Below are 26,218 nucleotides of genomic sequence, written 5' to 3' on the forward strand. Positions count from 1 at the left end.
AAAGCCTCTCACAGAGGGGATCTGCCCAGCATAAACAGACAGGAGGAAAAATCTCCTTGGGCCTGGAGATTCCTGGATAGAGAAATCAGCCATCCATCAGCGTGACAGCCCTTAGTGTGAGGGTCCCCCGGGGCTCGTACGCTCGCAAGCCTCCCTCCCGGGGGCCGCGACACGGGAGGCAGCAGATGGTCTGAACTCATTTAAGCCTTTCCATCCTTTGATGTAACACTTAGCTACCAACACGATAAATAGGCGGTGAGACACCCATCTCGTTAAGCCAGACACACGCCTCTCCGAAGGGAGAGACCATCTCCATCCCTCCCCTCCCACTCCCAGGGACCAGCTCCCTGCAGCTCCCAGGGCTGGGGCTTTTTGGCTAGCACAGCCCTCACTGGTGAGTTGAAGTGAGGGGCAGAGACACATCGAGACCCAGGCCACTTGTTTCGGCAGCCACCCCCCCAACGTCCTGCCACTGGGCTCATCCCCTCCACCCCATCCACCCCCTGGAAAAGCTGGAAAGGACAAATCAGTTCCTTACCCAGCTTGGGCAGCTCTCCTGGTGGGTTTATCCTTGTCTCTGTCCTGCTTTCTTTGCTGGCAGTGGGTTTGTTAGAGCCTGCAGTTTTCCTTCCACCTTTACAGGTATAGGAATCCGCCATCTCTGAAAGAAGCAGGGGAGGCGTTAAAATTCACTCCTCAGAGCTGGGAACAACACATGGTGAAAGCAAGGAGAGCTGCTGGGGAGGGAGGGAAACAAGAAAACCATCACGCAGCTTCAAGATTCCCACAAAGAGAAGAAACGGGACGTGCTTCCGAGTATTTGTTCTACAGTTGAGGAACGCCACAGACATGGCTGGAAAGCTGCTTTCATTACAGCCTGGCTTCCCCTTCACATACAATGGCAAAGACTTTATTAAAAATTATGAGCTGACTTTGCCCAGAGAAGTAGTGAATAAATGGCTTTTCCTCTTCGTTTATTTCTCCACTTTCATTTAAGACACCAAAAGCAAAAAAAAAATAGTGAGTTTTAATGAACAGATGTAATGATAAATTTCCAATTTTCCTTATTAATGGGAAACTGTTATAAACTGAGAATTGTTAATGTTATCTGAATTTTCCGTATTAATAATTCAATTTGGCTTCTCTATAAATAATGAACATCAGGAATTATCGCACAAGGCCCACTGTCACTCCTGATGGAAGTGGGCAGTAGGACACCCCTCCATTCAGCAGTGCCAAGAGGAAGCCCATGGCATGACTGGCTCTGCCTCTGGCTTCAAGTTCCTTCTTCCCCTCCCAACAGCACAAGCAAAGGCACATCTGAGGATGGGAGCTGCTCTGGGAGATGCCATATATGGATTTGGGGAAAAGAAGTCCTCCATGCCTCACAATGAGAGAATCAGGCCCTTGGAAAGAGATTCCTTGGACCACGACGACCTTGAGACTTTGGCTGGGACGGGATGATGAAGTTCACCCATGGGTTTTTTAAAACACGGATTTGAGTCATCACCCCCAATTCCTCCCACATGTTTAGCATCATTTAAATCAAAGGAGCTGATTCCACACTCATCCTCTCTGTCCTCACGCCCAGAGGGATGGAGAAGCATCTCCTGTGCAGCTGGATTGCCAGCCATGCCACCAACATGTGGGACACGAAGGTCCAGCAGCTCTTTCTGAGGTGTCCCTAGGGACTTCCCATGTAGGACTGGGGACTTTCCATGTGGGATGCAGCCTACATGCTCCGAGAAGAACTGGCAAAAGCTTCTAGCATGTGCTTGGCTGGTGACATGTATATGGTTGTTTGCATGGACACAAAGGTTAATTGGATCAAGTGAGAAATTCCAGCCTTGGCAACTGGTTCTGTGGCACTTGGTGCTGAACATGGGGATTGCTGATTCAGCTAATTTGGGCTCTTTTGGTGGGAGAACTGGGTAGGAGTTTGTAGCCCGACTGCAAGCAGCTCCTTCCTGGAGCAGGCACAGAGAGGGGTCCCCACAATCCCTTCCCAAGCCGCTGCTCCACTCCCACCAGTGCTACTGTCCCCAGTCCTCCAGGGATAAAAGTGCCAGTCCCCTCCCTTCCCATGCTGCCTCCTGGCACCTCTGAGCAATCCTCACTCAAGTTGCTCAAAGAAAAAAGGAAACAAAAAAAATACTCACAAAAGACCAGCAAAGTGAAAGCTGAACACAAGATTTCCATGCTTACAACGGGGTGAAAACCGAGAGGAAACTCACACAGCTGACACCTTTAGCCAGGCAGGGCTAATGCCAAAATGCAAAGGGGGATGGAGCACAGAACATCTGCGTCTGCCTCGCTGGCCAGCTCAAGGCGACACGCAAAGGGTGACAGCCAGGGGAGACCCTGTTGACATCTTGGGTGCTCACCTCCTGCACCTTGTGACATTGCACACCATTGAGCATCACCCCAACTGTCCCTTCCCAAAACATCCAAAGTGCCCAGCTCAGCCCTGCTCCAGCAGCTGGACACCTCTCATACCCCTTAACACATCTGTCCCCTCAAACAAACCCTCTCTGCCCAGCTTAAGAGGTTCTGAATCTTCTGGTTTTTCACACCAAATACTCCTTTGCACTTTCCCCTTATTTTTTAGCAAAATGAAAAATAAAAATCTCATCAACCAGTTAACAAGAGCCAAAATCTGCTCCCCAGCCACCGATACAACCCCAGGGATCACAGAGGAATTGTCCTGGAGACACAGAGCAAAAAGCAGCCTGTTGTGGGTTTTTTTCGGTAATGTTCAAACTTCTCACTCATTTTTGAGTAACACACACTGAAAATAGGCAATAGCCTGTGCTCTTTCACACTTTCCTTAAGGTTCTGCTGAAAACTCTTTTGCAACTGGTAATGGGAAGAGAAGGTATCCAGGATTCTGGCCATGAGCCAGGAGTGGGATGTGGTGTGAGAAGGCTGGGCCTGGTACCATCTCATGAGGCCTCCAGCTCTTTTTAGGTAACTTTCTAGAAGTTTGTGGCAACATTTTTGAAGCATCCCATTCCAGCTCCAGGAAAAAAAAGCTCCTGAGTGTGTGATGAGTGGAGGCCAAGCCCACACGGCTGGGAGCAAGGATAAGGAGGAAATCCACGGCTGTGGGAAGGGGGAAGTGACATTTGGGAACCAAAGGTGCTGTTCCCAAACCACTGGCAGCCCTGTGCGGCTGGAAATTGGGAATAAAATGGGAAATGGGAAATAATTCCACGTAGAAATGCCTGTCCATGACTTTGGGTCAGGCCTGCAGGAGCATGTACGCAGCCAGGGATGGCTGCAACCCTCTCATGACCAGGGGAAAAGTCACCTGCAGGTTCTGACCCCAAGTTCTCCTGCCGGGATTCCCACCCCAGTCCCATTGCCACGGATGGACTTTGCTGCATGACAACTGCGTCGTCACCTGTCAATCTGCTCCACCTATCATCAAGAACTTAACAACAGCTCCAGAGGTACAGAATGCCAAAAGCCAAGGGAGCTGCCTGTCCCAGCACAAGCTGTGTGCCAGCAGAGATGCAATGAGACCAGCACAGATGATGGATGCCAAAGGGCACTGCCATCCCTGTCGCTGTCAGAGCAGCCATGCTCCCTGCCATGAACTCCTGGCAGAACTGGAGCTGCTGTGAAAAACTTACAGGGAATAAAGACAAGAAAGCAGTGGGAGAGACTTCCTCTCGAAGAATAGCCCTCACTGGAGGTTTCCCCTGGAGGGAAGCACGTGGCAGGTGAAGCCCTGAGAGCTGCTGCATCTCTGGGGATGGCTGGTGGCCAGGCAGCTCCGGAGGGACACGGTGGATCCCGCCGCTATCACCCAAACCCAGTGACATCCATCGAGGCTCTCCAGGAGGAGAGCCTCACCCGAAGCATGCACCCACCGCTCCTGCCGCACATGGCTCTGACCAGGCGCAGATGAGGCTTTTGAGGGTGTAAAGTTTCTGTTCGAGGCGCGTTATCCCGTCCCTTCCCTCTCTGTCCTCGGGCACTGACATGAAGGCAAAAGCGCCCGCACATGCCTGGCACACAATGAGTCCTCACCGTGCCGCGGAGACCGGGGTGTCCCCTGTCCCGGGGCTCAGTGGGTGCGGGGAGCTCTGCCCGGTGCCGCTGTCACCTCCTGGGCGCGGGAAGCTTTGCCCTGCCCGGTTCCGCTGTCACCTCCCGGGCACAGGGACCTCTGCCCTGTCACCTCCCAACCCGACCGTGCCACCCCCGTCCCCTCACAGCCCCTCCCCGCTGTCACCCCGCGGGCAGCGCCGCCCGGGCCTGTCACCCCCCGGGCCCGCGCCCCATCCCTGGGAGGCGGCCGGGGCTCTCCCGCGGGCCGGGCCCGGCAGGGAGGGGACGGAGGGCCCGGCCCGGCCCGGCCGCGCTCCGGGAGGGGAAGAGCGAGCGGCAAAATGGCGACGCGGCGGCGGGCGGAGCGGAGCGGAGCGGGGCGCGGGGGTCCCCGCGGCGGGGCCGGGCGGGCCGGGGGCCGCTCGGTGCTTACCTCGGCGGGCCGGGCCGCGGTGCGGGGCGCGCAGGGCCGGCACCCCCCGGCCGGCCAGGCGGTGCCGCCCGCCGCCCCCGGGCCGCCGTGCGGGGCTCCCGGCGCGCCCACACCCGCGGCGGCGCCGCGCTCCGCTGCCGCGCTCCCGCCCGCCCCTCGCCGCCGCCGCCGCCGCGGCTCATGCGCGCTCCCCGCCCCGCCCGGCCCGGCCCGGCCCGGCCCGCCCCGCGCCCCTCACCGCCGCCACCGGGCCGCGCCGGCCTCGCCTGGCTCCGGGATCGGCACCGGGATCGGCACCGGGAGGACGGGCGGGGGCGTCGCCCCGGGAGGGCGGGACGGGGCAGCGCCCCCCGGACCGGGCTGACCTGGGCAGGTGCGGACGGACCCCGGTGCGGGCAGGGCTGCGCTGCGCTGCCTCTGCGGGATGCGGGCAGGGTGCCGAGCTGCCATCCGCACCTCCAAGGTGTCTGTCCTCCGTCACACCCTCCGCGGTGCAGGCAGCGTGTCCTGCCCGTCGTCCTGCCCTCCGGGGTGTAGGCACTGAGTGTCCCGCCTGTCATCTTCCCCTCCAGGGTGTCCTGCCTGTTGTCCTGCCCTCCAGGTCGTAGGTAGGACACCTTTCCCCTTACCCTGTTCTCCAAGGTGCGGACAGGATGACCTGCCTGTCGTTCTGCCCGACAAGGTGCCCTGCCCATTATCCTCTGCTCCAGGGTGTCCTGCTCATCATCCCACCTTCCAGGTGTTGGTAATGTCCTGCATGTCACTGTTCTTTCCAGGGTGTCCTGTTCAGCATCCTGCCCGTAAAGTGCAGGCAGGATGCCCTCCCCATCCATCAATCCATCTAAACCCAGGGTGCTCCAGGTCCCCTTGTAAAGCCACCCCAACCCCCTGGGAATGGTGCTGGGTGTGAGCCTGTTGCAATGTCCATGGGACACTTTCCCAGCTCCCAGACTTGGGATGTCACCCCTGTAGAGCTGTTGGCACCTGGGAAGGTGCCTCAGGGCAGAGCCAGCCTCAGTTACTGGCTGCGGGAGTACACAGCCACACCAGGATCCAGCAGTAGCCCAGAAATGAGGGAAAATCACATAAATTTTGCCAGGTGAGAGCAGAACCCAGAGCAACCACTGCTGTCAGGGCCACCTCCCTGCCATCACTGGTGCGTGGCTCCTGCGGGCCTGCCAGGAGCTGGGAGGCCCTGTGGCACAGTTGTGCAAAAAAAAGCCCAGCCCAAGCCGGGAGTTTCCCCGCGGTTTTCCCCTCTTTGTCTCCATTGCGGGAAAAGAGCTTAATTAACGTCTGCAGAGAGCAGGGAAAGCTCGGTGTAATTGCTAGGTATGATTATCGGTGGAGCGGAGGGTGCTCAGCAGGATGGGAGGGACAGGCACAACCCACCTTCTTTGTATAAAATGAGGCATATCCAGGGCGGCCTCGCTTCCCAGCCAGCGAGCTGCCTCCCGGGAGAGCTCGGCTGCCTGGGGGTGGCTATCAGGCAGCTCCACGTGCTCGCTGGGACCAGGCAGCACCTTCGGCACCTTCCAGGTCCCCTTCTCACTGTAAGCAGTGTCCATTGCTCATCCTGGCAGCTGCTCCACTTGTGCAAAAGTGCCACCATGTTCATTTTCTGCATCCACAAAGCACAATTTTGCATCTCCAGGAATGGGATGAGGGCAACGGGAGATAGGGGAGCCTGACCACGCAAGGGTTTGACAGGGGCAGGGAGAGCAGGCAGCCACGGGCTGGATGAGGTACGAACCTCTGAAATGATGCAATATCAAGGTACACTCTGTTGTTATTTTCAGGCTCCACTGAGCAGAGGGGGCCAAGGAATGGACTTGAAAAGAACAGCAAATGTTGAGCAGATGCTGAGGAGTGCTTTGTTTCACATGCAGAGCTGTGCTGGGAAAGGCAGGAGGAGGAGGAGGAAGAGCAACAGGGGCAGTGGTGCTGCCTTCTTCCATGTGCTCACAGGAAACCATCACATCTCCTCTTGCACCATGGCTTTGTTGCAGCGGTGGGTTGTGGATGAGAGCTCGTCCTCTCAAACCAGCATGATGCGGTGGAGGGGGTCACGTGGTGATTCCTCAGTGCTCTGGCCCTCTGGTCACTGTTCCCACCGTTCCCACTGTTCCCACCACTCGAGGCAGGAGGAGGCCAAGGAGCGACAGCCGAGCACACACTGCAACTGTAAATGCTGGAGAAAGTGCTTGGCAGTGGGGATGAAGCAGTCCAAGCCATTGAGCATGTAAATTAAATTGATACGGACCCCAGGAAGAGGAGATGAGGGAAAAAACAATTACATAGCCTGTATCAGCGAGGTGCTGCCATCTTACATGCAGTCCTGACATTGCTTCTCCAGCCTCTCATGCTGGTGCTGAGCAGATCTCCTGGAGCTGCCTGTGCCTGCCAGGATGCAGCCAATACAGTGACCTCCACCCCAAACCAGCAGCAATTTGGGTATCCCCAACAAGGGTCAGTTCTGGCTTGTAAAAACACCTGGCCAAGAGTTTAAAACTCCACAAATGTAAAAAACACCCTTTAAGGAAAGGCAGGAAATAATCTGGTTTTCTGGATGCAGATCCTCTTGGGATATTGGGACCTGGAGGCAGGACAATGCCCCTTGCCCAGAATGGGGCTGGCTGATGGGGCATTTACACTTTAAAATTAACTTAAAAACACATTTTAGGATCATGGAATCCCAGAATGGTTTGGGTTGGAAGGGACCTTATAGACTGTTTATTTCCATTCCCCATGCCACGGGCAGGGACACCTTCCACTAGACCAGGTTGCTCCAAGCCCCGTCCAACCTAGCCTTGGACACTTCCAGGGATGGGGCATCCACAGCTTCTCTGGGCAACCTGTGCCAGTGTCTGACCCATGGGCTGCCCACCTTTCAGACCCTTAAGTCTGTTAGAATAAAATGTGTGCTGGGTCTGGAGAGCCTCTTCCACGTGTTGCTGCTCTGGAGACATCCCAAAAATTCCCACTAACTGCTGTCCATATGGGGCTGTGCAGGGCCAGCATCTCCACTGCTGGGATGGTGAGATGCTCGATGCGTGGGACTGGGAGCACTGGGAGCGCTGGGAGTCCAGACTTCAGCCCATGACTGCTGAGCCCTGTGCACCAGGCACAGAGACAGGTGAAGGAAAGGGCACGACTGATGCCCAGATCCAGGATGGGAGACTCAGCATTCCCTATCTCCCAAGGCTTTATCCTGGGATAAAGGATCACAGCTGGCTGCTGGATCCCCTTTATCCTTGGAGTGGCAGGGGGACAAAGCCCCTTGGAGCAGCCACATGCTCACACATCTGCAGGACGGGCTGTGCAGAGGCTGGTCTGGCTGAAGGAGAGTGATTCCTGAACAAAGAGGGATTTGCAGCTGGTTTGTACGGCAGCATCCGGGCCAGCCCCAGCCTCCTCCCGCACGCTGCTCCGCAGCCTGGGCCGCTGATTGGAAACCGGAGCCCGCCATCACTCCGACAGCCAGGAATTATGCTGATGGATTTTTTTATTATTTACCCCCCCCCCCCCCCCCCCCGTGCTTGAATGCACTCAGCAAATATAAGCAAAAGGGGAAAAAAAAGAAGAGCGAGAGAAAATCCGAACAGATTCGATTTTAGATATGGCAACAAAGCAAAATGGTTGCAATGCAAAGAAGGAAGGTTAAGGGGGAAAAGCTCCTGTCTCAAGGAGGAATGAAGCTCCCAGGAGCCCTGAGGCTGCTGTTTATGATTTACAGGGTTTTAGCGACATGGGGGGCATGTCCCATGGGGACCCATCCCAAGCTGGGGGCTCAGGTCTCTGGGGCACCAACAACCCCAGGGAGGGCAGTGGGAGCTGTGGGGATGCAGGACAGGACTGGTGATGAAGCTATATGGCTTCATCAAGTCCTTCCTAGTTTTAGAAAATGCATCCTCTGATGGGAAGTGAAGTGGCTCGTTTTCAGTGAGGGATGTGAAGGATTCTCCTGGAGGCCCCAGTCACAGCGTGTGCAAATGTGCTGCCTGGGAACGTTGTATCAAAACCAAACCCCAAACTTGCCTTTCCAAAAAAGGCCCAAGAGAAATGCTGTGGATGTTCAACTTGGTTTTGCAGCAAAGCTGCTGGTGCATCTACGCTGGGGAACAGCTTTGGTCGATCCAACTGACGCTCCTTTTGGATCAACTGTTTATCTCAGTTCTGTCGCCTTCCCTGGGCTGCCCAAGTCCCACCACTTGCTGCCTGCCTCCAGTGGCTTCAAGCCTGTGGATGCTGCCTCCCCCTTTCTCCAGCCATGCCAGGCAGTCCCATGTCCCACCAACCCCAGCGCAAACAGCCGGGGACCTGCTCTGACCCTGCCCAGGTGCTGCCAGCACCCGGCACTGCTGCAAACCTGGCACCACCCTGGTGAAAGCGGCACCACCATAGCTGGATCTACACCCACCCTTCTCCATCCTTGTCCCAGTGAAAGCTCCACAGCCATACCCACACTCACTTCTCTCCATCTTTCCTGCCTCTGTGTCATGCCCACAGTCCCTGGGAGTGTTACTGGCTCCGGGGAGGCAGAGCATTCAGAGGGCATCCAGCAGCTGAGAATGAGGACCAAAAAGGAAGGAAGTAATATAGGGGAACAAAATGAAATGAAGCAATTATCCCTGCTCTGATACTTTCTAATTAAGAAAAGTGTCACCCTTATTAAGAGGCCATTAATTCATTGTCATAAGTCACCACCAGAGTGCAAGTACCAAAAATGTGCCTGGGCCATGGGGAGTGGAGCAGCTTCCCCTTCTCCTTGCACCACAGGCTCCAGCCCCAGTGAGACTTGCTCCTTGAGGCCACAGGGCTGCTCATGGATTTCTGCAGGAAATGCCCTGTCCCCTCACCCTGGGCTGTGCTTTGGGAAGCTGCACACTCTGCCACCATGCTCAGCCTCCAGCAAACAGGGATGAGCCCACGCACCTCCACCTGCATCCCTGTGACTGCACGCTCTGCCATGTGTGCTCCAAATGCATTTGTGCAAAGCATGTTGTGAGTTCTCAGCAGAGATCAGCTCTTGGCTGCTCTGGGGAGCCAAACCCCCAAAGAGTTGCCCAAATATCTCCAGCCCTGCAGTCAAGGCCAGATTTTCTCCCTGTATCACCTCCCATTAACAGCCATCTCTGTCTTGGCAGCCTCTCATTATGCATTCTGCATGGAGGGCCCCACATCAGCTTAATTAACAAGGTAAGAAAAACGGGACCTTTGAGGAAATCTTAATTATATTATCCATCTCACCCTGAGTGGCACCTGATCCATCCCAACACTGTTTTCAAGTTCATTAGCAATGAATCAAGATTGATTAGTCCTGGATGTGCAGCAAGAACATACTGGGGCAGAAGACTTCTGCTGCCATCACCGTGAGAGTCTGTGTGTGTGTTCCCAAGACCTGTCTTGTCCTCCAGCACCAGGCCGACGGATGGGGACCAGGGCTGCGGAATGAGGTAGATGGAGGTGTGCCAGCGCTGGGATGTGGCTGCTGGAGCATCCCAGGAGTCACTGTTTCACTGTCCCCCTGCTACACACTGGCGCCTCACGCTTCCCTGGGATGCTCTGACTTGGAGCAGCACTCAAACAGCCCTTCCAGGCTGCTGCACACTTGCAGGGATGAGGCAGCCACAGCTTCTCTGGGCAGCCTGTGCCAGGGCCTCACCACTCTCACAGGGAAGAGTTTCTTCCTAATATCCAACCTAACCCTGTTTTCTGCCCGTTGAAAGCCATTCCCCCTTGTCCTGTCACTCCATGGTCTTGTTCAAAGTCCCCTTCCAGCTCTCTTAGAGCTCCTTTAGGCACGGAAAATTGCTCTAAAATCTCCCCAGAACCTTCTATTTTCCAGGTTTACCAACCCCAGATTTCTCAGCCTGTCTTCATTGCAGAGGTGCTCCAGCCTTTGGAGCATCTTTGTACTCTGAACTCACTCCAGCAGCTTCACATCCTTCTGATGTTGGGATTCCCAGAACTGGAGGCACCACTGCAGGTGGGGCCCCTCCAGAGGAGAGGAGAGGGGGAGAAACCCCCCTTCCTGCTGCCTTGGTGGTGGGGATGCAGCCCAGGACAGGGCTGGCTTTCTGGGCTGCCAGCACACATTGCTCCTGTCAAGCTTCCCTTCCAACGACTTGGGGTGGTTTGTAATCCTCCCTGTGCACCTGATGGGATGACAGGGTCCTAATTAGATGGAGCATGCAATCCACTGGGGACAGGTATTCCAATTTAAACCGGCTCCATCTCAGCAGAGCCAGTTGCAGGCGCTGCCACCCCTGTGCCCAGCACACCGTGTCCTCCCACCCCCCTCAGCCAGGGGCAGCACAGGCTGCCTTCAGCACCCGGCGTGACTTTCAGTGTCAGAGGAATGGGGAGCATTCCCTGCATCAGAGCCACAATCAGCAGTGCTTCAGAGCTTGAGGTGTTTACATCATCAAGCCAGGCTCAGTAATTACTCAGACAAATTTGCATGCATTTTCTATGGGCATCTCTGCTGGCTTTTTTATTTTCTGCTTGAAAACCTTGCTGGAATCTGCAAACTGCCTCTGCCACTGGGAAGGGATTGCTGAATTGTTCCTTTCTACGACAAGAAGATGCTGAACATAACTCCTGATGCCAGTGACACATTGGCCCTCCTATTGCAAAAAAAATTCCACCAAACAAAGTGGCAAAAAAATTCATCAGAGACAGGAGTTGTGTGGCCGTCACCTGCCCCTGTGCCCGGTGCTGCTGCCTGCATCCTCCTGCCTGCTCCAGGGGACTGACTGATGCTTGCTGGGGTTTTCTGTTTACTTTAATTGTTGTCTGTTTTTAATATTGCATGAATTGATTCATCTGTGTTTCATTGTCGGTGCTGTTTGTTTTGGGGCAGTGCCTGGAATATCGCTGGCAGATAAGTGCTGGACAAATAGAAGCTATTTTTCTTGCTCAGCAAAAGATGAGGAATGACCAAGCTGTGTCTCAGTTTGAGAGGATCCCAAGCAGCATCTGCCTCCAGTTCCCAGGGTCCTGGTGCAGTACTCACCACCCCAAACTCTTGCCCGTGAGGAGGACTGCCCCTCCTTGGATCCACCATGCAGATGGATTTCGCTGTATGCCCAGAGCTACCGAAGGCAAAACCATGTCAGGGCTGCTCCAGATGCTTCCCTGCTGCCCTGGGCAGAGTCCTGGGTGCTCCTTGGACAAGCCATGGGCATTAGGTGGCACCAGACACTGCCAGAGCAGTAGTTCAGAGCCGGCCTGGAAAGATGGCTCTGCTCTCACCATCGCCATCCTCACCAGAATGAGGACACAGCGCAGGGGACTGGGGCCAGGAGAGCTTCCTCCTGCCAGCCCTGGGAATATTGTTTCACCCAGTTCCTCCAGCCCCATCCTGTGCTGGTGGGTCTCAGAAAGTTACCTGAACAGGGGCCATGCTCTGGCCGAGTGTAGCTGGTGGGGTTTCTGCTTTCTTCTCTGCCTCCTTTCTTCCATGCTGAGGAGCTGGAGGGAGCCAGAGCATCCTCAGGAGCACAGCAAGGGGCAGCCGGGCTTTGAGGCAGGCTCTGGGGGGGATACCCTGCCTTTTCCAGCGGCTCCAAGGCAGCCCCAGCACTGCTCTGTGCACCCCAGCTGCATTCCAAGCCAAATCTCCACGAGCTTACCGCATGAGCCCAGCTGGAGCCTGGAGAAGACATTTCTCCCTCTGCGGCTCCCAAGCTCTGGAGTGAAGCTCAGCGCCTCCTTCTAACGATGTGCAGACACCCGAAACCGTCCTCTGCTCTTCAGGTTTCTGGCGCCCCCGGCCACCCCCCAGCTCCCTGTGCTTCTCCACCTCTCCCACTGCCCCCCCCGGGCTCCCCAGCAGGACAGAAACAAGCCCCATCATGGGGAAGATGGACTTTTTTCCTGGCTTCTTTTTCCTTTTCTTCAAACTCAATAAATTCTCCCAGCTCTGTTGCTTGTGAGTCTCCAATGAGGTGAGAAGAGCAAATTTTGCTGCATATTTGAAAAGGTCAGTATGGAAACAGGAGGAAATTCTAATTCCTGTGTCCTGGGGTACCAGGGGCTACACACAGCAGGGCTCTGGAGCTGCTTCCCTCCAGACAGAGCTGAGGGTCTCAGACCCCTGACCCACAGGCAGAGAGGAGAAGTGTTGGCTGCATGGTCTGGATCACTCAGCTGCAGGCACCAATCAGACTATGCCTTTCTGGAGAAAATTTGGATTTTGGAAAATTGGAGGCTTCATGTTCAGCTCAGTGTGGAGGGATTTAGGGCTGTAGACATCTCCTGAGCATCCCCAGAAGGACCGGAGGGACCGTATTTGCAGCGCAGGTTCAGGCGTGGGAAGAGTCAGAAGAGTAATGAGTTAAAATAACAGTCTCTAATTTATTACCAGCAGAGAAGCAGGCAGGAGGGTGCCCGGCCAGGGGGCACTGTGACCTGCCTCCACATCCCAACGCCCCAGGGGTTTTGGGGTGCTGCTGTTTATGGACCCCCATGACCCACAGCCCTACCCTCATCACTTGAGGTGGAATGTGGGGAGGTGACAGCATCTACCCCGGCCCAAAATCCTGATTTACACATGGATTTTCCTTATCTGCCCACAAGGGCAATCTGTAGCTCTGTATGGGAGAGTTTGGGGGGCAGGGTGTGTAACAGCAAACACTTTCACCGTAATGATGGTGAAGGTCATCAGGAAGGTGCCTGGCTTTGGTGGCACCACTGCCAGCCCTTGGGCAGGAAGTCAGGACAAGAATCTGCCAATGCCTGGATGAGCAGAGTTCTGCAGAGCTGGTGGGAGCATGGAGCAGAGCAGGGCTGGGCATGGGGGCCGGGGAGGACCTGGCACCCAGTGATTCCCCAGCCTCACCTTGGGCAGCACCCAGCACCACCCGGCAGCACCCCCCTGCTTGCTCCCCCCAGCCCCTGCAGGGGCTCCCCTGTCTGCCCGAGGATGAAAGATCAGCTCCTGGCACAGCTTCCTCCAGGCCATGGCACCCTCCAGGCGCATCCACCCTGCTTTTACTCCCAGATTTTCCAGCTCTGATGACTCAGCTCCCTTTTTAACTCACCAAGTGGAGCCGGGTGCTGGGGTCTTGGCCCTGCTTTGAATTTTTTTGGCTGGCTGTATCATCTTATTTGCTACTGATAACGTCACCTCCCCAGATGCTGGAATACAGCCCAGTCTGATGAGGAAACCAAAGCTCCCTAAATAAGCTCAGAGGCAAGGACACGAGTTGCCGGGTGCTGGGATGTTGCCCAAGTGCATAATGCTTCAGTGTCCTGCACATGGCTCCGAGCTGTCCCTGGAATCACCGCGTTCCCTTTCTCCACAGTGCTGAGCCCTGCCTTTTGCCATCTCCTTTTTTCCATCTCTTTCCCTGTGAACCGTCAGGCTCAGGTGGATGGAAGTTCATCATCTGTCCCAGCAGCTGGTTTGCTGATTTTCCTCCAGCCAAGAGCCATGTCTGCTGGAAGAAACCTTCCATCCCTGCACAGGAATGTATTCCTTTAAAAGAAAGAGAAGGAAGAAGCAGGAGAGGAGCCCTGGAGTGCCTGGGAAGCTGTCTCTTCTTATTCCAAGCGTGTGGCTCAGGTCTCGTATCGGCGGTGCACGGCCCATCCCAGCGGAGCTCGGTTCACAGTGTTGGTGCAATCTGCCAAACAGACGGATCAGCTAGGAGACATTTCCAAAAGAAGCTGGAACAAGGTGGGAGAGGAAGGAATAAACAGCCTGCAGGGTGGCACATTGCAGCTCACCCACTGCCAGCCCCGGAGAATCTCTTCTCCGGTGTAAAATGATACCGACACTGACGGATTTTGGGCTGTGTGTGGCAGCCCGGCCCTGTACACCACAACCCATCCCCATGTGCCACAGCCCAGCCCTGGAGCCTCCCCCCGCCCCGCTGGCCCTACCTTGGCTGAGCAGCTGCAGGTTCCGGACCTCCTCGCGCACCTGGAGCTGCAGGACCTGCTGCAGGACCTCCTGGCGCTGCGTCTCCAGTGCAATCCCCATGCGCTGCAGCTTCTCCCCGTTCAGCCGCAGCAGCGCCCGGCCTGCAAACACGGAATCACTCGGTGCCCAACCAGCCCCATGGAGTGGGGGAATGGCTCCAGGAAAAGGCTACACAAAGGGGAGCCCATCAGCGCGGAGGAATGAGGAGGGAGTGCTCTCTCACTGCCTGAAGTAGGGCATGGAGTGACAGGATGAGGGGGAATGACTGGCAGAGGATAGGGTTAAAGTGGATATTGGGATGAAATTAATCCCTGGGAGGGTGGTGAGGCCCTGGCACAGGTGCCCAGAGACGCTGTGGCTGCTCCATCCCTGGAAGTGTTCAAGACCAGGCCGGAAAAGGCTTAGAGAAACCTGGTCTAGCAGAAGGTGTCCCTGCCCATGGCAGGGGGCTGGAATGAGATGAGCTTTAAGATCCCTTCCAACTGAAACCACTCTGGTTCATGACCTCACTTTCAGAGAGCGCCGGGTGGCAGCTCATGTCCCCAGCCTCTGACAGGTACCAGCAGCAATCATGTAACCCATCCCCGCAGGCAGCAGCTTTCCATTTCTCCGCTCCACCTCCCACATGAGGAGATGTTTTCCGAGTGCAGGGTCCCCACGCAGGCTGGTCATCCCGGGGGAATGGGGGGTGCCCATCACAACGCATTAGAGCTCCAGTCCCCGCCGAGCCGCTTCCTTCCAGTCTGGGGCTATTAGGCGAGGGATTTTAAACCAGCTTTTGTCCTTGCTTCCCAGCGTACACTTGCTAATGCTGCCTTTGTTGCCTGAGCAAGGGCTGGCTGGCTGAGCTCTTGCATTAGGATTTTGCATCCCCCCCAGGCAGCTTCTGCCCTCACTTCCCTGCCACTGTCCCCTGGCCCTGGCAGAGCTCAGTCTGGCCTTGCACATGTTGAAGTTGGACTGGAATGATGCTCTCACACGGAGGTGAAAGCCACTGTCTCCAGGGAGCAAAGGGGAGGGAGCAGGTCCTAGAGGTGAGTCTCCTCAAAGGACTTGGTTGGGAGTTGGATTCAGGCCTGGACAAAGACTTTTGTAACTTGGACTCCAACTGGGCAGAGATTTTTCTCTTCAGCAAAAAATGTTCAGTATTTTAAAAACTATAAGAATATTGTTATTATATTAATCTAGGTGATGAGAAGACCCTTCCCCATTTAATAAACCAACTTATCATTTTAAACAACCTCCAGCCTGTCCTGGAGCTCACCCTGGTGGCAGATGCCTCCTGCCCAGCCTGGGTCAGCGTCGCTGTGTCCCCTGCTCTCACCCTGGCTGCAGCTCATGGGGAGAGGGGACCGAAATGGGGGGTATGTCCATCTCCTGAACCATGAACGTCCTGCCAGCCTTTCCCAGGAGCACATCCAACAGCAAACAGTCCAGAGGTTGCACTGTACCTGTGATGGCGTGGTGGGAGAACGCCTCGACGTAGATGAGATAGTTGTGTGGGCAGTGCTTCTTCAGCCATTTGCACACATCCTGCTGGGTCCACAACACCACTGGCTTGACCAGGCTGCCCAGCGTGGGGCTGGTGTGGTAGATGCCATAGTGGTCACAGCCACGGACCTGAGGGGAGTGGGAGGGAAGGGCATTAGTGGGATTCAACCCTGCAAGGAGGAAAACAGAGGTCAGTCTATGGGTATGGGGGAGATGCTGGTTGGCTGTATGTGGTGATGCTGACAGACTTCAGCTCCACACCCTCTGGAGTCTCTGGGCTCACTCTGAAATCAGAGGAACCAATGAAGGGGGCAGGGAGAGTAGGCATGGAAGGTCAAGCTCATTGTTTTGTTGTATATAGAGCCAACACTTCAAACTTTCCAGCCCTCCTGCTGCAGACAAGAGACCCAGCTCCCCTCCCCTACTCATCTCCAAGCCCAGCAGAGCACTGCACAGGCTCAGGAGATGTCCTGGGGGGTCCTCAGGGTCCCCCCCTCACTAGGCAGAGATGGGCATTTTCTGGCAGGTCTCAGTGGGGATGAAGCCAATGAGATCCTGCAGGACAGTGGGAACTGGTGCAAAGCCATCCCCATCAGATGTTGATATTGGTGCAAACTCATCCCCACCAGAAGTCCCCATTAAAGCAGCTGGCAGCCAGCTGGTGCCCTGGAGCAGGAAGGACTCTCCCTTTCTCTCAATCCCCTTCAACACTGAGCTGATTGATGACAACAAAGTCCTGCAGCCTTGCAGGTGTGTGAGGCCACCTCTGAAACCCACAGACCATTCTTGGGGTGCTGCTGTGTCCAGAGACACCCAGGATAAAGCACGGTCACAGTCCCCAGCACGCAAGTGTGCCCTGGTCACCCCCTACCACCTGCTGAGCTATGCCATGCATACTACCAACTTATGCCCATAGGGAGACGGGGCTTATCTGACAGCATCCCTCCATCCCACCTTCCCTCCCTCCAGCTGTCTGCTGCAGTGGCCAGTCTCACCCTGAGCCACTTGGTAACTCCGTTTTCTCTCCCCCATCTCAGCCACTCTGGCATTGCAAGGTTGTTGCAGCCTGGATTTATCTTGTACGGACCAAATCATACATATTGAGCTGTGACTGTGCAGGGGAACAAGCCTACTTCTCCTAGTGAATCCTCCAAGCTGGCTGAGAAATGGGGCTGGAGGATGCAGGAATCTCTCTGTCCCTGCTTTTCGCACCCAGGAGAGATTGGTGAGCTCTCCACTGCTGGTGACGCTGAGACTTCATCCTTGAGCAGCACCAGCAAACATTGCCGCTCCAAAGCATCCACTTGTGCCCAAGCTGCTGGGGCTGTCCTAGGCTGGATCACAGGCAAGTTGGGGTGGAAAATGGGTCCCTGCTTCCCACAATGCAAGGGGACTGGACTGCCAGGGCTCACCCATGCACAGGACACAGCAGGGACAGAGCAGGAACAGCAGCTGATGCAGGACACACGGCAAGGGAAAGGTCGACAGCATGTGGCCTGCGGTGTGCCAACATCGACCTCTGCATGTGAACGCTGGCTAATTAAGCATGTCTAATAGAGGAGCTGGGATAATTAGTGTAAGAGGGACTGCAGACATCTCGCAGTTACTGAAACTAATGACACATTCCTGAGAGATGCTGCAGAGGAGGCAGTGGAGGGCAGCAGGGCCTGGGATGAGTTCCCTGCCCCGTGCCAGGCATTGCCATGGAGCCCAGCCAGCCTGGTGGGGCTGCTGCCTGTGCCCAGGGGAGCGTTTGAGCTTGGAAAGGAACTTTTCCTCAAGCAGAGCTCCTTGGGAACATTCAAGCAAGAGGGAAGAAGGCAAAGTTGGGAGGCTGTACATTGATAACTAAGGAGTCCGTCTCCAAAGCAGATGGAAATCCAACAGACAACGCAGACGATGCAGTTTCCAAACCAAACCCTCACGGTTGGGGGAGACCCCGGCAGCTGCCCGGCTCCACCAGACGCATCCCGGGAGTCGCCTGCCTGCAGGAGCAGTCCCAGCCCACGCCGGCTGCGCGGCTCCTTCACACTCGGCTGAGCGCGCCGGAGAGCGTGCAGCGGGCAGGAGGAGGAGGAGGCGGCGATTTGCTCTGGATTCACTAACGAGTGATGATGAGAAGCGGAGGGGCTGGGGGGAATAACAACTAGCTTCCGGGGAGCTCACCGAGAGCCTCCCACAGCTGTTATCCAACTAACCCTCCGAGGCACGGGGGAAGAGGTGACAAACAACTGGCAATTTCCCTGGGCACGCACACGGCTGCGCGCACATCACTCATCAGGCACGGCCCTGCACCGGGGGCCATCCCAGCATCCCTAAACCCTGCCCTGCCTGCTCGGCGCGCATTCCCCGCTTCCTATGGAGGGTCTCCAGGCGAGCCCCTGTGCTCCCCAGGGGGGCAGGGGAGATGTAAGGGATCATGGGGTCGTTTTCCAGCCGGCTGAGCCGCGCTGTCTCTCTGATAAACTCTCAGCCGTGAATATCGAGCGCCGGTGTGGAGGAGAGCAGGCAGGAAGGCTGGGAGGCTGCTCTGGCAGGAAAGCAGGAGGTGGCTGGGGGAACCGGGGGGTGGAAGTCATCCCTGGGTACTGCAAGGAGCAACTTGCAGGGATGAAGCTCCTTCCTGTGGCTGTGCAGCAGTGAATGGATGGAAACCTTTGGCTCACAGCCTCCATAGTACAATGAAGTTTCAAATTTTAGGAAGACAGTGCCTGAAACCTGGCTAAGAGACAGACCCAAGCACTCAGCGATTTTAATGCATTATAAGGAATTTGGTCCTGGCACATTTACTGCAAAATTGCATTAAGTCCCAGCTCCAGGTGGGAAGGCAGGTGATGCACAGAGGGGAAGTGGGAGACAGAGGGGAGGTAACACAGAGAGTTCACCCCAGCACAGCCCGCAGCCTGATGAAAAAACTTAACTTTTTATGTTTATATATATTGCTATAAATGCCCAATAATCATGAGGACTTTCAGCAAAACAAGATTTGAAGGCCTGATCCTGCAGGGAAAGAGGAGACGCTCCTGCGGGGTGTCCGTGGTCTGGCGGACACAAGGAGCCGCGTTCCCCTTGGCACGCCGGGGTGGGGTGTGGGGGTACCTGCGAGCCATCGGTGCCCGGCTGCCGCAGGAGTTTGACGGTGCGGCCGCCGTCGGGGCGCTGGCTGCGGCCGTCGTGCCAGGTGAGGCTGCTGCCCGGGTTCCGCTGCAGGCGGTAGCTGAGGTTTTCGGCCGACACCGTGTGCTCCAGGAGGCTGCGGCAGAAGCTGAAGTGAGCAGAGGCGGCAGCAGCGGCTGCAGAGGGAAGGGGGGTGAGAGACGGCCGTGGTGCCCATCTGCCCCACGCCTGGGCACCCAAAAGTGCTTTATCTACCCCACAGGACCTGCTGGACTGAGGCTGTGGGCCTCCAAAACCTCCCCATTCCCACCTTCCTTTCCCATTGCCAGGAAGAAAATCCACCAGCCCAGGAACTGCCAGCTGGCGCTGGGATCCAGCAGGCACCCGACAAGATGTTTGCCCACACAAACCCCTCACGAGTGACGCTTGTTTTGACACCCGCCAGCCGAGCAGACGCGGGACCTGCAGCTGATCCCCAACACGTGGTGAGAACCTCCTTGTGTTACTGTCAGTCTGCTGGGACAGGCACCAGAAGGAGGCCAAGGGAAGCTGCTTTCCATGGACCAGGCTGACAGCAAACTGCCATCACCAAGGGAAGCGGAGCAGAGGAACCCTCCCTGGGCAGCCTGGTGGGGAAGGGAACGTAGGTTGGTCCTCCAGCACAGACCATGGGTGCCTGGGGACAGCTGCTGTGCACCCCAGTGATGGCTGAATACACACCAGCCCTTCAATAATGACCATGAAGAGCCATTTACCCACAAGTGCTTTTTGTCCCTTATTCATAGAATCATAGGATATCCTGAGTTGGAAGGAATCCACAAAGATCATTGAAGTCCAATTCCTTGTGTTTTAACAAGCTGGGGGTGTTGGGGTTGCAATGAGGTTGCAAAGCTTTTCCTTGAGAGGGGCTGAAGGGACCTGGCTGCCGTGGGAGGAGGGTGAGTGGGTATTAGGGGCTCATGCTCTGTCTGCTCTGGATAAAAGCCAGACGGCTCGACATAAGCAGCTCTGATCCGCGGAAGCAAAGACCAGAGCATCCCCCAGCTCACCTGCTCCCACCACGGGGAGCCAGGCAAGTCATGAACCACCTCCAAGAGCAGAGCAGCACCCAAAGGAGACCCACTTCCAGGATAAACCACCCTGGGAGAGTGGGAGGGCTGGAGAAACCCTGATGCAGTTCGTTTTCCTAATTAGTGGGTTTTAAGAGGGAGGAGGTTTCAAAGAGACCACTCAACTACACCTTTATGCAATAGGAGAACAACTGGCCAAAAAAAGTCAAAATAGAGCAGGAAAAGGTTGTCCCAGGATACCCAGACCACATCACACAGTGTTACTACTTAAACACACCCAGCAGGAAGCATTACCATGGGGAAACTGAGGCAGGGGACCTGTCTGATGGCTGAGGGAATGATTTTACGGAAAACAAGTTGGAGGGATATCAGTGGAGAGGCTCAGCAGGGAGCAGAGACAGGACTGGTAGGGGTGGTCTCTGCACCTGTCCCGGGAGATGTCTCTGATGACTTCCAACAGCCTCAGACACCCTGAGCCCATCGGGTGAGGACCAGAGTGGGCTGTGCTCCCACCAGCCAAGGATGTCTGAGATGCCACTGTCCTGTCCCCGGCATACCGAGCACTGTAGCTGTGCTGGGATACCTCCTAGCTGGAAACTGCCCATCCCTCTGGGTGCTGCAGTGGATATAAACCTGGCAGGTCTGGAGGGGTTGGTGCCAGAGCTGTGTCCTTCAGCTGTGCTGGGACCTGCTACAGGGAGTAGAGGTAAGGGGGCTCTGGCCATCAGCAGGACCCATATCCATAGGGAGCTGTGGAGCACCTGGCAGGGCAGCAGCAGGACACGGGCATCTCTGCTCCTGCAGCAAACACTGCTGGAGGCAGGAGCGGGAGCAGATGGGAAAGAGGGGTGAAAGACGAAGGGAAAAATAAGCTGGGAAGAAAGGCAGGTCTGGGAGCGTTGGAGGCATGGCTCCCAATCGGGGCAGGCAGTGGCCACCCTGCAGCCCAGAGGCCCTGGCTCCAGCAGCTCCTTCACAGTCTCAGCTCCCCCAGCCCAGCCCTTGGGTCCCAACTTTCCCATCACCTGGCAGTACTCGACTTGGGACGGGAGGGAAGGTGCTGAGCAGGGCATGTGGGAGCATTTTGGAGCAAGGAAAGGATGGGACAGAGGAGCCCCGTGTCAGGACAGCCCTGGGCTGGCTCCACGCAGGGACATGGGGGTGACATCCAACACGGGCTCTCCCCTCCTTCCCCTGCCCTGCACAGGGAGTAGCCACAGCACCGCCAGGAGCACCCAGCTGCCCTCCATCCCCTCCGCCCCTCTCTGCTAAGCCGGAGGCTGTGCCCTCCGGCAAGGAATGCACATGCAGCATCTCCCCCCAGGCCCGCTGGCCCCACAGCCCCCCCGGCTATGTCTTGGAGACCCCTCACCTGGCTCGGGTGGTCCCTGCGAGCTGCGGATGGTGGAGACGCAGCAGAGGGATGGCCGGCCCTGCTGCATCTCGGCGGGAGGAGGGATGCGCGTGAGCGCTCGGCACCGCTGTCACGAGTGCGGCTCCATCCCTGCCTCCCCTCATACCTCGTCCACACCTGACTGATTCCCCCGAACGCCTCCCTCCCACTGCCTCTGAGCACCGGCTGCACGCTCATCCCAGCTCCGGGCAGCCCCGAGCCGGTCTCACACGGAGAGGGGGGGTGAATTACACCCCCTCCCCACTGCCCCGTGGGCGTTTGATCCGGAGAGATGCTCAGTGCTTTCCTCTCGTGCTCCCGCCTAATCCGGCGGCAGGGCCAGCTGGCACTGGGATGGACAGGAAGCCTAGGGGGGCATCAAAGTGCCCTGGGGTCGAGCGGAGCCATGGCACGAGTGTGGCAGCACCGCGGTCACCGGTGCCTTAGGGCAGCCGGGATGCGGGGGGAAAAACAAAGAAGGAGCGTGGTGCTGAACAACCTTAACGGGACGGGGCCGGGGGGCTCAGTGTGGGCTGCACCTGCTCCCGGCCAAAGCCATCATGGTTATGGTCATGGTGGGGTCCGGGCAGAAGTGGGGTTCCCACAGAGGCAGCGCGGGTCGGAGAGCAAAGGCTGTGCTGAATCCTGAAACGGGAATACAGAAGCCTCCAGGCTGGCCGAGCCCGAGCTGGAGTGGGGAGGGGAGGGGAGAGGAGGGGAGAGCTCAGCTCAGGTCCCCAAACAGCCGCTGTGACCCCGCTGCCCCAAGTCCCTGCGAGCTGGTCCAAGGTCCCTGTGTCCCGTCTGCCTGCGCCCTGTGAGTGACACCCCACTGCCTGCTTGCCGCCGGGGAATCGCTGCCGGCTTGTTTCCATGGCTCTTTGATCCATTTTGGGCATCTCTCCAGCCACGCAGGAGCAGGAGGCCAGGTCCGGGTCACCGCAGGGGGACCAGCGGCGGTGGGACAGGGTCTGCAGCGGTGGCAGGGACAGACGCCGCTCCCTCTCCTCGCCAGGCACGACGCTGCTCCCGCTCCCATTCCCTCTCCAGACACTTTTATGGCTGGTGAAACGTGAGCGCTGGAGAGGCTCAGAGCAGCAGCAGCTGCTGGTGGGGAGAGGGACGGGAAACCTCCCGGGAATGGGCACCTCGGGGCAGGATATGGCAGCATTCCCCGGCAAAAGCATTTCTGCGTGGCTCCTGAGTTGGCCCGGGCTGATCGCTACCAGCAAACCGGCTGCCAGGGGACTTTCCGCGGGTTTTTCCTGCTCGCAGGTGACCAGGACCTGCCCAGGGGACACGCTGGCAGGCGGCCAAGCTGCAGGAGGAGCAGGCAGGGGCACAGCGAAGGGAGCCAAGTGCTTGGACAAGCAAAGACTGCCTGACTCCTGCTCTGTCCTCTGCCACCACTTCTCAGCATGGCCTCGGGAACATCCATGTGTCTTTGATACCATCACACGTGTGGTTGTCCCACAGACCTGCCCTCCAGATGGGGCCATGTCTGCAGGCAGCCGCAATGGGGGCAGTCAGGCTTCCCGGGGTCAGACAGGCTTCCCGGGATTAACGGGAGAAGCTTGAAACAAGCTTCACAAGGAATGAAATCACTTCATTGCTTTGCCTGGCTACCCGTGTGTGACGACCCTTAAGGGTGGGTCGTCACACCGCATTTGGGAGGGAAAGAGACATTTAGCACCAAATACAGTGAGGGATTTGCTTATAATTGCAGGTGGATTCGGGGAGCTGGTCGTCTCTCATGTTCCTCCAGGCAGGTGAAGGGTGGATGGGACGGGAAGTCTCTGAGGACTCCTAGGACAGGGAACTTGCTCAATTCAGGGAGCAGCTTTGTGAAGAACTCATCCTGCTTTTAGTGGCGTCTGCATGAGCCATGAGCTCAGCTGGCATTGCCATTGCCCTGGTCCCCTCTGGCCCTTCCATGTGGCTTCACCCTGGTGCAGGGCAGAGCTGCTGCTTGTGCTGGTGGAGCCTCCAGGGATGATCATTCCAGTGATGCTCTGTGGGATCCCCCAACACATCCCACCTTTGAAGCTGTGCCTATAAGCTGGACCAGGTCCTGCACTGAGCAATTCTCTAAGATCTGAGGAAGATGAAACCAGACTCAAAGAGAACTGACACCTCCTCCAGCCTCTCCAAGTTCCCCTGGGGTGTGCTTGGCTCAGGCCCTGGGTGCAGTGAGCATCACCCCAGCTCTTCCCTCTGAATTCTCAGCTTGTGGAGATGAGATGGGAGCCCCGCGCAGGGACGGAGCTCAGGCTGGTGGCTGCCCGCTGCTGGTGCCTCCCGAGGACGGAGGAGGAAGGGAACAAAAGGCAGATGTCCTTTCCATCCTCCCTGTGCAGCATGATAGGTGCCCTGGGCACATGCTGAGGGAGTGGGCACAGTGTTTGGGGGGAATGTGTGTGCCGTTGGGATATCTATGCTCCTGAGACTCCCATGGGTACTGCCAAGAGGTCTCTGAGCACCCCATGACAGGGGATTTCTGTAGGGTTGGACAGTGTGAGAGTGTGGGGTGAGGGCAGCGGACAGGACTCCAGGTGGCTCTGGGCAGGCTCTCCGGGCAGGATGCAGGAGGGGGAGCCCACACCCCTGTCTGCAGTGAGCCCCCGTCCACCTTGGCATGCTCTTCCCAGGGGTCCTGCCCTGCTCCAGCACCCCCAGGCCTGCCTGCCCTGCCCTCACACCTGCATCCCTTTGCTCTAGCCAAATATTCCAGCCCATTTCATTGGTACACCACAATACCAAGGGTAGGGCACGGGGACAGACCCTCCCCAGAATGGGGGAGTAAAGGGGAGCGTGGAGGGACGGACTCCCGGGATGGAGAGGACAGCACTGGGGATCGAGGGCAGGCAGACCCCCGGGATGAAGGGGGGCAGCACCGGGGGAGGGATAAAGAACGGACCCCCGGCATGGAGGGGGCAGCACCGGGGGATGGAGGACGGACAGACCCCCAGGATGGAGGGGACAGCATCGGGGAGAGATGGAGGCAGCCCCCCCCGAATGCAGTGGATCCCCAGGTCCGTGCCCGCCGCGTTCAGGGCTGGGGGAAGCGCGTCCCGCCGCGCACCTGAGCCCCCCCGCCCGCGCCCGGTACCTTCCATGTCCTTGGGCCGGCCGCAGCTCATCCTCCGGCAGCGGCGCCGCGCTCGGGCGGGGACGGAGCCCCGCGCCCCCCGCGCCGCCGCCGGCACCGGGCGCTCCCGCCCGCCCCGCCCCGGTGTCCGCGCCGGGGGCGGCGCCGCGATCCGCCACCCCCGGGGGCTCCGCCCGCCGCCGGCCCCGCGCTGCCGCCCGCGCCGAGGATCCCCGAGCATCCCCCGATCCCGGCCGGGGCTGCGGGCATCACCCCCCGATCCCTGCCCGGGGCATCATCCCCGCTATCTCCCTCCAGCTCGGGGAACAGGTCCCTGGGGGCACCAGGGTGCAGTGGGCACCATGGACAGGTTTTTGGTCCTGTTTGCAGTGGGCACAGAGAGGAAAACACCTGGTTCTTCCCTCCTCCCCAAATGTCTCTTCTCCCCACGACCTCCAGCTCCCTGGACGGGGGAGGCAGAGGAGGGTGCTCACCCCCGTGGGTGCTGGTGGGTGGTCTCAGCATGAGTGGGCACCCACCAAACCTCACGAGTGCTCAGCACACCAGCATCAAGCAGAACGGTGTCACCAGCACCTGTCACTACCCCGGGGGGACAACCCCACAGGTATTTTTGCCTGCCTTCAGTTGTGATACAGACAGGGACTGTCAGTGTCAATCCCTGCAGCCACCAAGGGACCGGGCTCTGGCTGTGCACCCTGTGGTCATCCCGCACTGGGCTGGGAGAGGGGTGGGGACACCTCTGAGTGTCCAGGACAAGGACACGCAGATGCCTGTGCTGCCATACTCCACCTTTGCAAGGGTTCCCTGTCACAGACCCACTGCAGCACAGGGCAGCACCCTCACACATGTTTTAAGAGGAAGAACACTCATCTTAAGCACATTGTGTGATGATCACTGCCCTGTGGACTGGGAAGGTTCAGCAGGTGGCAGTGACCTTGCACAGCCTCGTGCGGGGTTTGTGTGGCTGTTCATTGGCCTTGGATAGCTACAGCATAAAACCCTCTTGGATGTGAGCTGTGCAGCTGTGTGTGTGAGAGCGAAGCACTTGCCAAAACTAAATTCAGCTCCCCAAATCAATAGGAGCTTTCCAAAATTTTGGATGCTCCATCAGGAGCTGCTCTGGATGAGGCTCAAGCCCCTGACAAGGCTGGATGCTGGCTCAGCTCTGCGCTGGGAGCTGGCCAGGGCTGACACATTCAGCGAGCCAACCAGGCTGCCAAGCAGGGAGTGGGGACATCGAGTCACAAACCATGCGTGTAGTGGGGACATCCGGCCACAAACCCTGTGTGTAGACTGCAAAGAGTCTACTGCTAAAAGATCCCTCGAGAATTCTTTGGGGGGGGGAGTTGGCATTCTTCCTCCTGCTTCGAGAGAGCAGGCAGGGCAATGCTGCTTGTAGCAGGCAGATAAAGAAAGAACGTGTTCTCCATCCTTTTGAATTTCCCATTTCTCCCTCAGCCTTTGTCTATTCACAGAGCTTTTGAGCCATGGCAGAAATTTTCCAAGAGAAATACAGTTAAAGAGGGGCCTTGGCAGGAAAAGGCTGATGTCGCTTGAGAAATGTGTGCAGATTACACCAAGCTGTTATTAAAAATAAGTGCTGCGCGTTCCATGATTT

At 57.2% G+C, this 26,218-nt stretch overlaps 2 protein-coding genes across 6 annotated transcripts in view; both read right to left on the reverse strand.

Moving 5' to 3' along the window:
- Positions 1-4,742, reverse strand: part of ZNF512B (zinc finger protein 512B) — a 30,116-nt gene extending 25,374 nt beyond the window's left edge. For 4 of the 5 annotated variants that reach the window (XM_069033882.1, XM_069033880.1, XM_069033885.1 and 1 more), the window contains exons 1-2: positions 4,490-4,559; positions 539-661 (exon numbers count right to left, since the gene is read on the reverse strand). In XM_069033882.1, coding sequence (XP_068889983.1) covers positions 539-659 — 121 coding nt within the window. In that variant the 5' untranslated portion in view covers positions 660-661; positions 4,490-4,559. Of the gene's footprint in view, positions 1-538; positions 662-4,489; positions 4,560-4,727 lie in introns of those variants that run through there. The other variant, XM_069033881.1, reaches the window with a different exon arrangement.
- A 9,298-nt stretch (positions 4,743-14,040) lies between these two features.
- Positions 14,041-21,540, reverse strand: SAMD10 (sterile alpha motif domain containing 10). The gene is made up of 5 exons (XM_069034452.1): positions 21,471-21,540; positions 19,011-19,204; positions 15,872-16,040; positions 14,381-14,521; positions 14,041-14,121 (listed from the first exon to the last, which is right to left on the reverse strand). The coding sequence occupies exons 1-5, from the start codon at positions 21,538-21,540 to the stop codon at positions 14,057-14,059; spliced, it is 639 nt and encodes a 212-aa protein (XP_068890553.1). The 3' UTR covers positions 14,041-14,056.
- Between the last annotated feature and the right edge of the window lie 4,678 nt (positions 21,541-26,218).

The sequence above is a fragment of the Aphelocoma coerulescens genome, chromosome 20 (assembly GCF_041296385.1).
Source record: "Aphelocoma coerulescens isolate FSJ_1873_10779 chromosome 20, UR_Acoe_1.0, whole genome shotgun sequence".
NCBI lineage: Eukaryota > Metazoa > Chordata > Aves > Passeriformes > Corvidae > Aphelocoma > Aphelocoma coerulescens.

Bases quoted from the DNA above. Each gene is read 5' to 3' on its own strand.
- SAMD10 (XM_069034452.1), bottom strand. From the start codon at position 21,540: ATGCAGCAGGGCCGGCCATCCCTCTGCTGCGTCTCCACCATCCGCAGC. The intron at 19,205-21,470 runs GTGAGGGGTCTC...TTCCCTCTGCAG, and splicing joins GCAGGGACCACCCGAGCCAG to CCGCTGCTGCCGCCTCTGCT. The intron at 16,041-19,010 runs GTACCCCCACAC...CACTCCCCTCAG, and splicing joins CGGGCACCGATGGCTCGCAG to GTCCGTGGCTGTGACCACTA.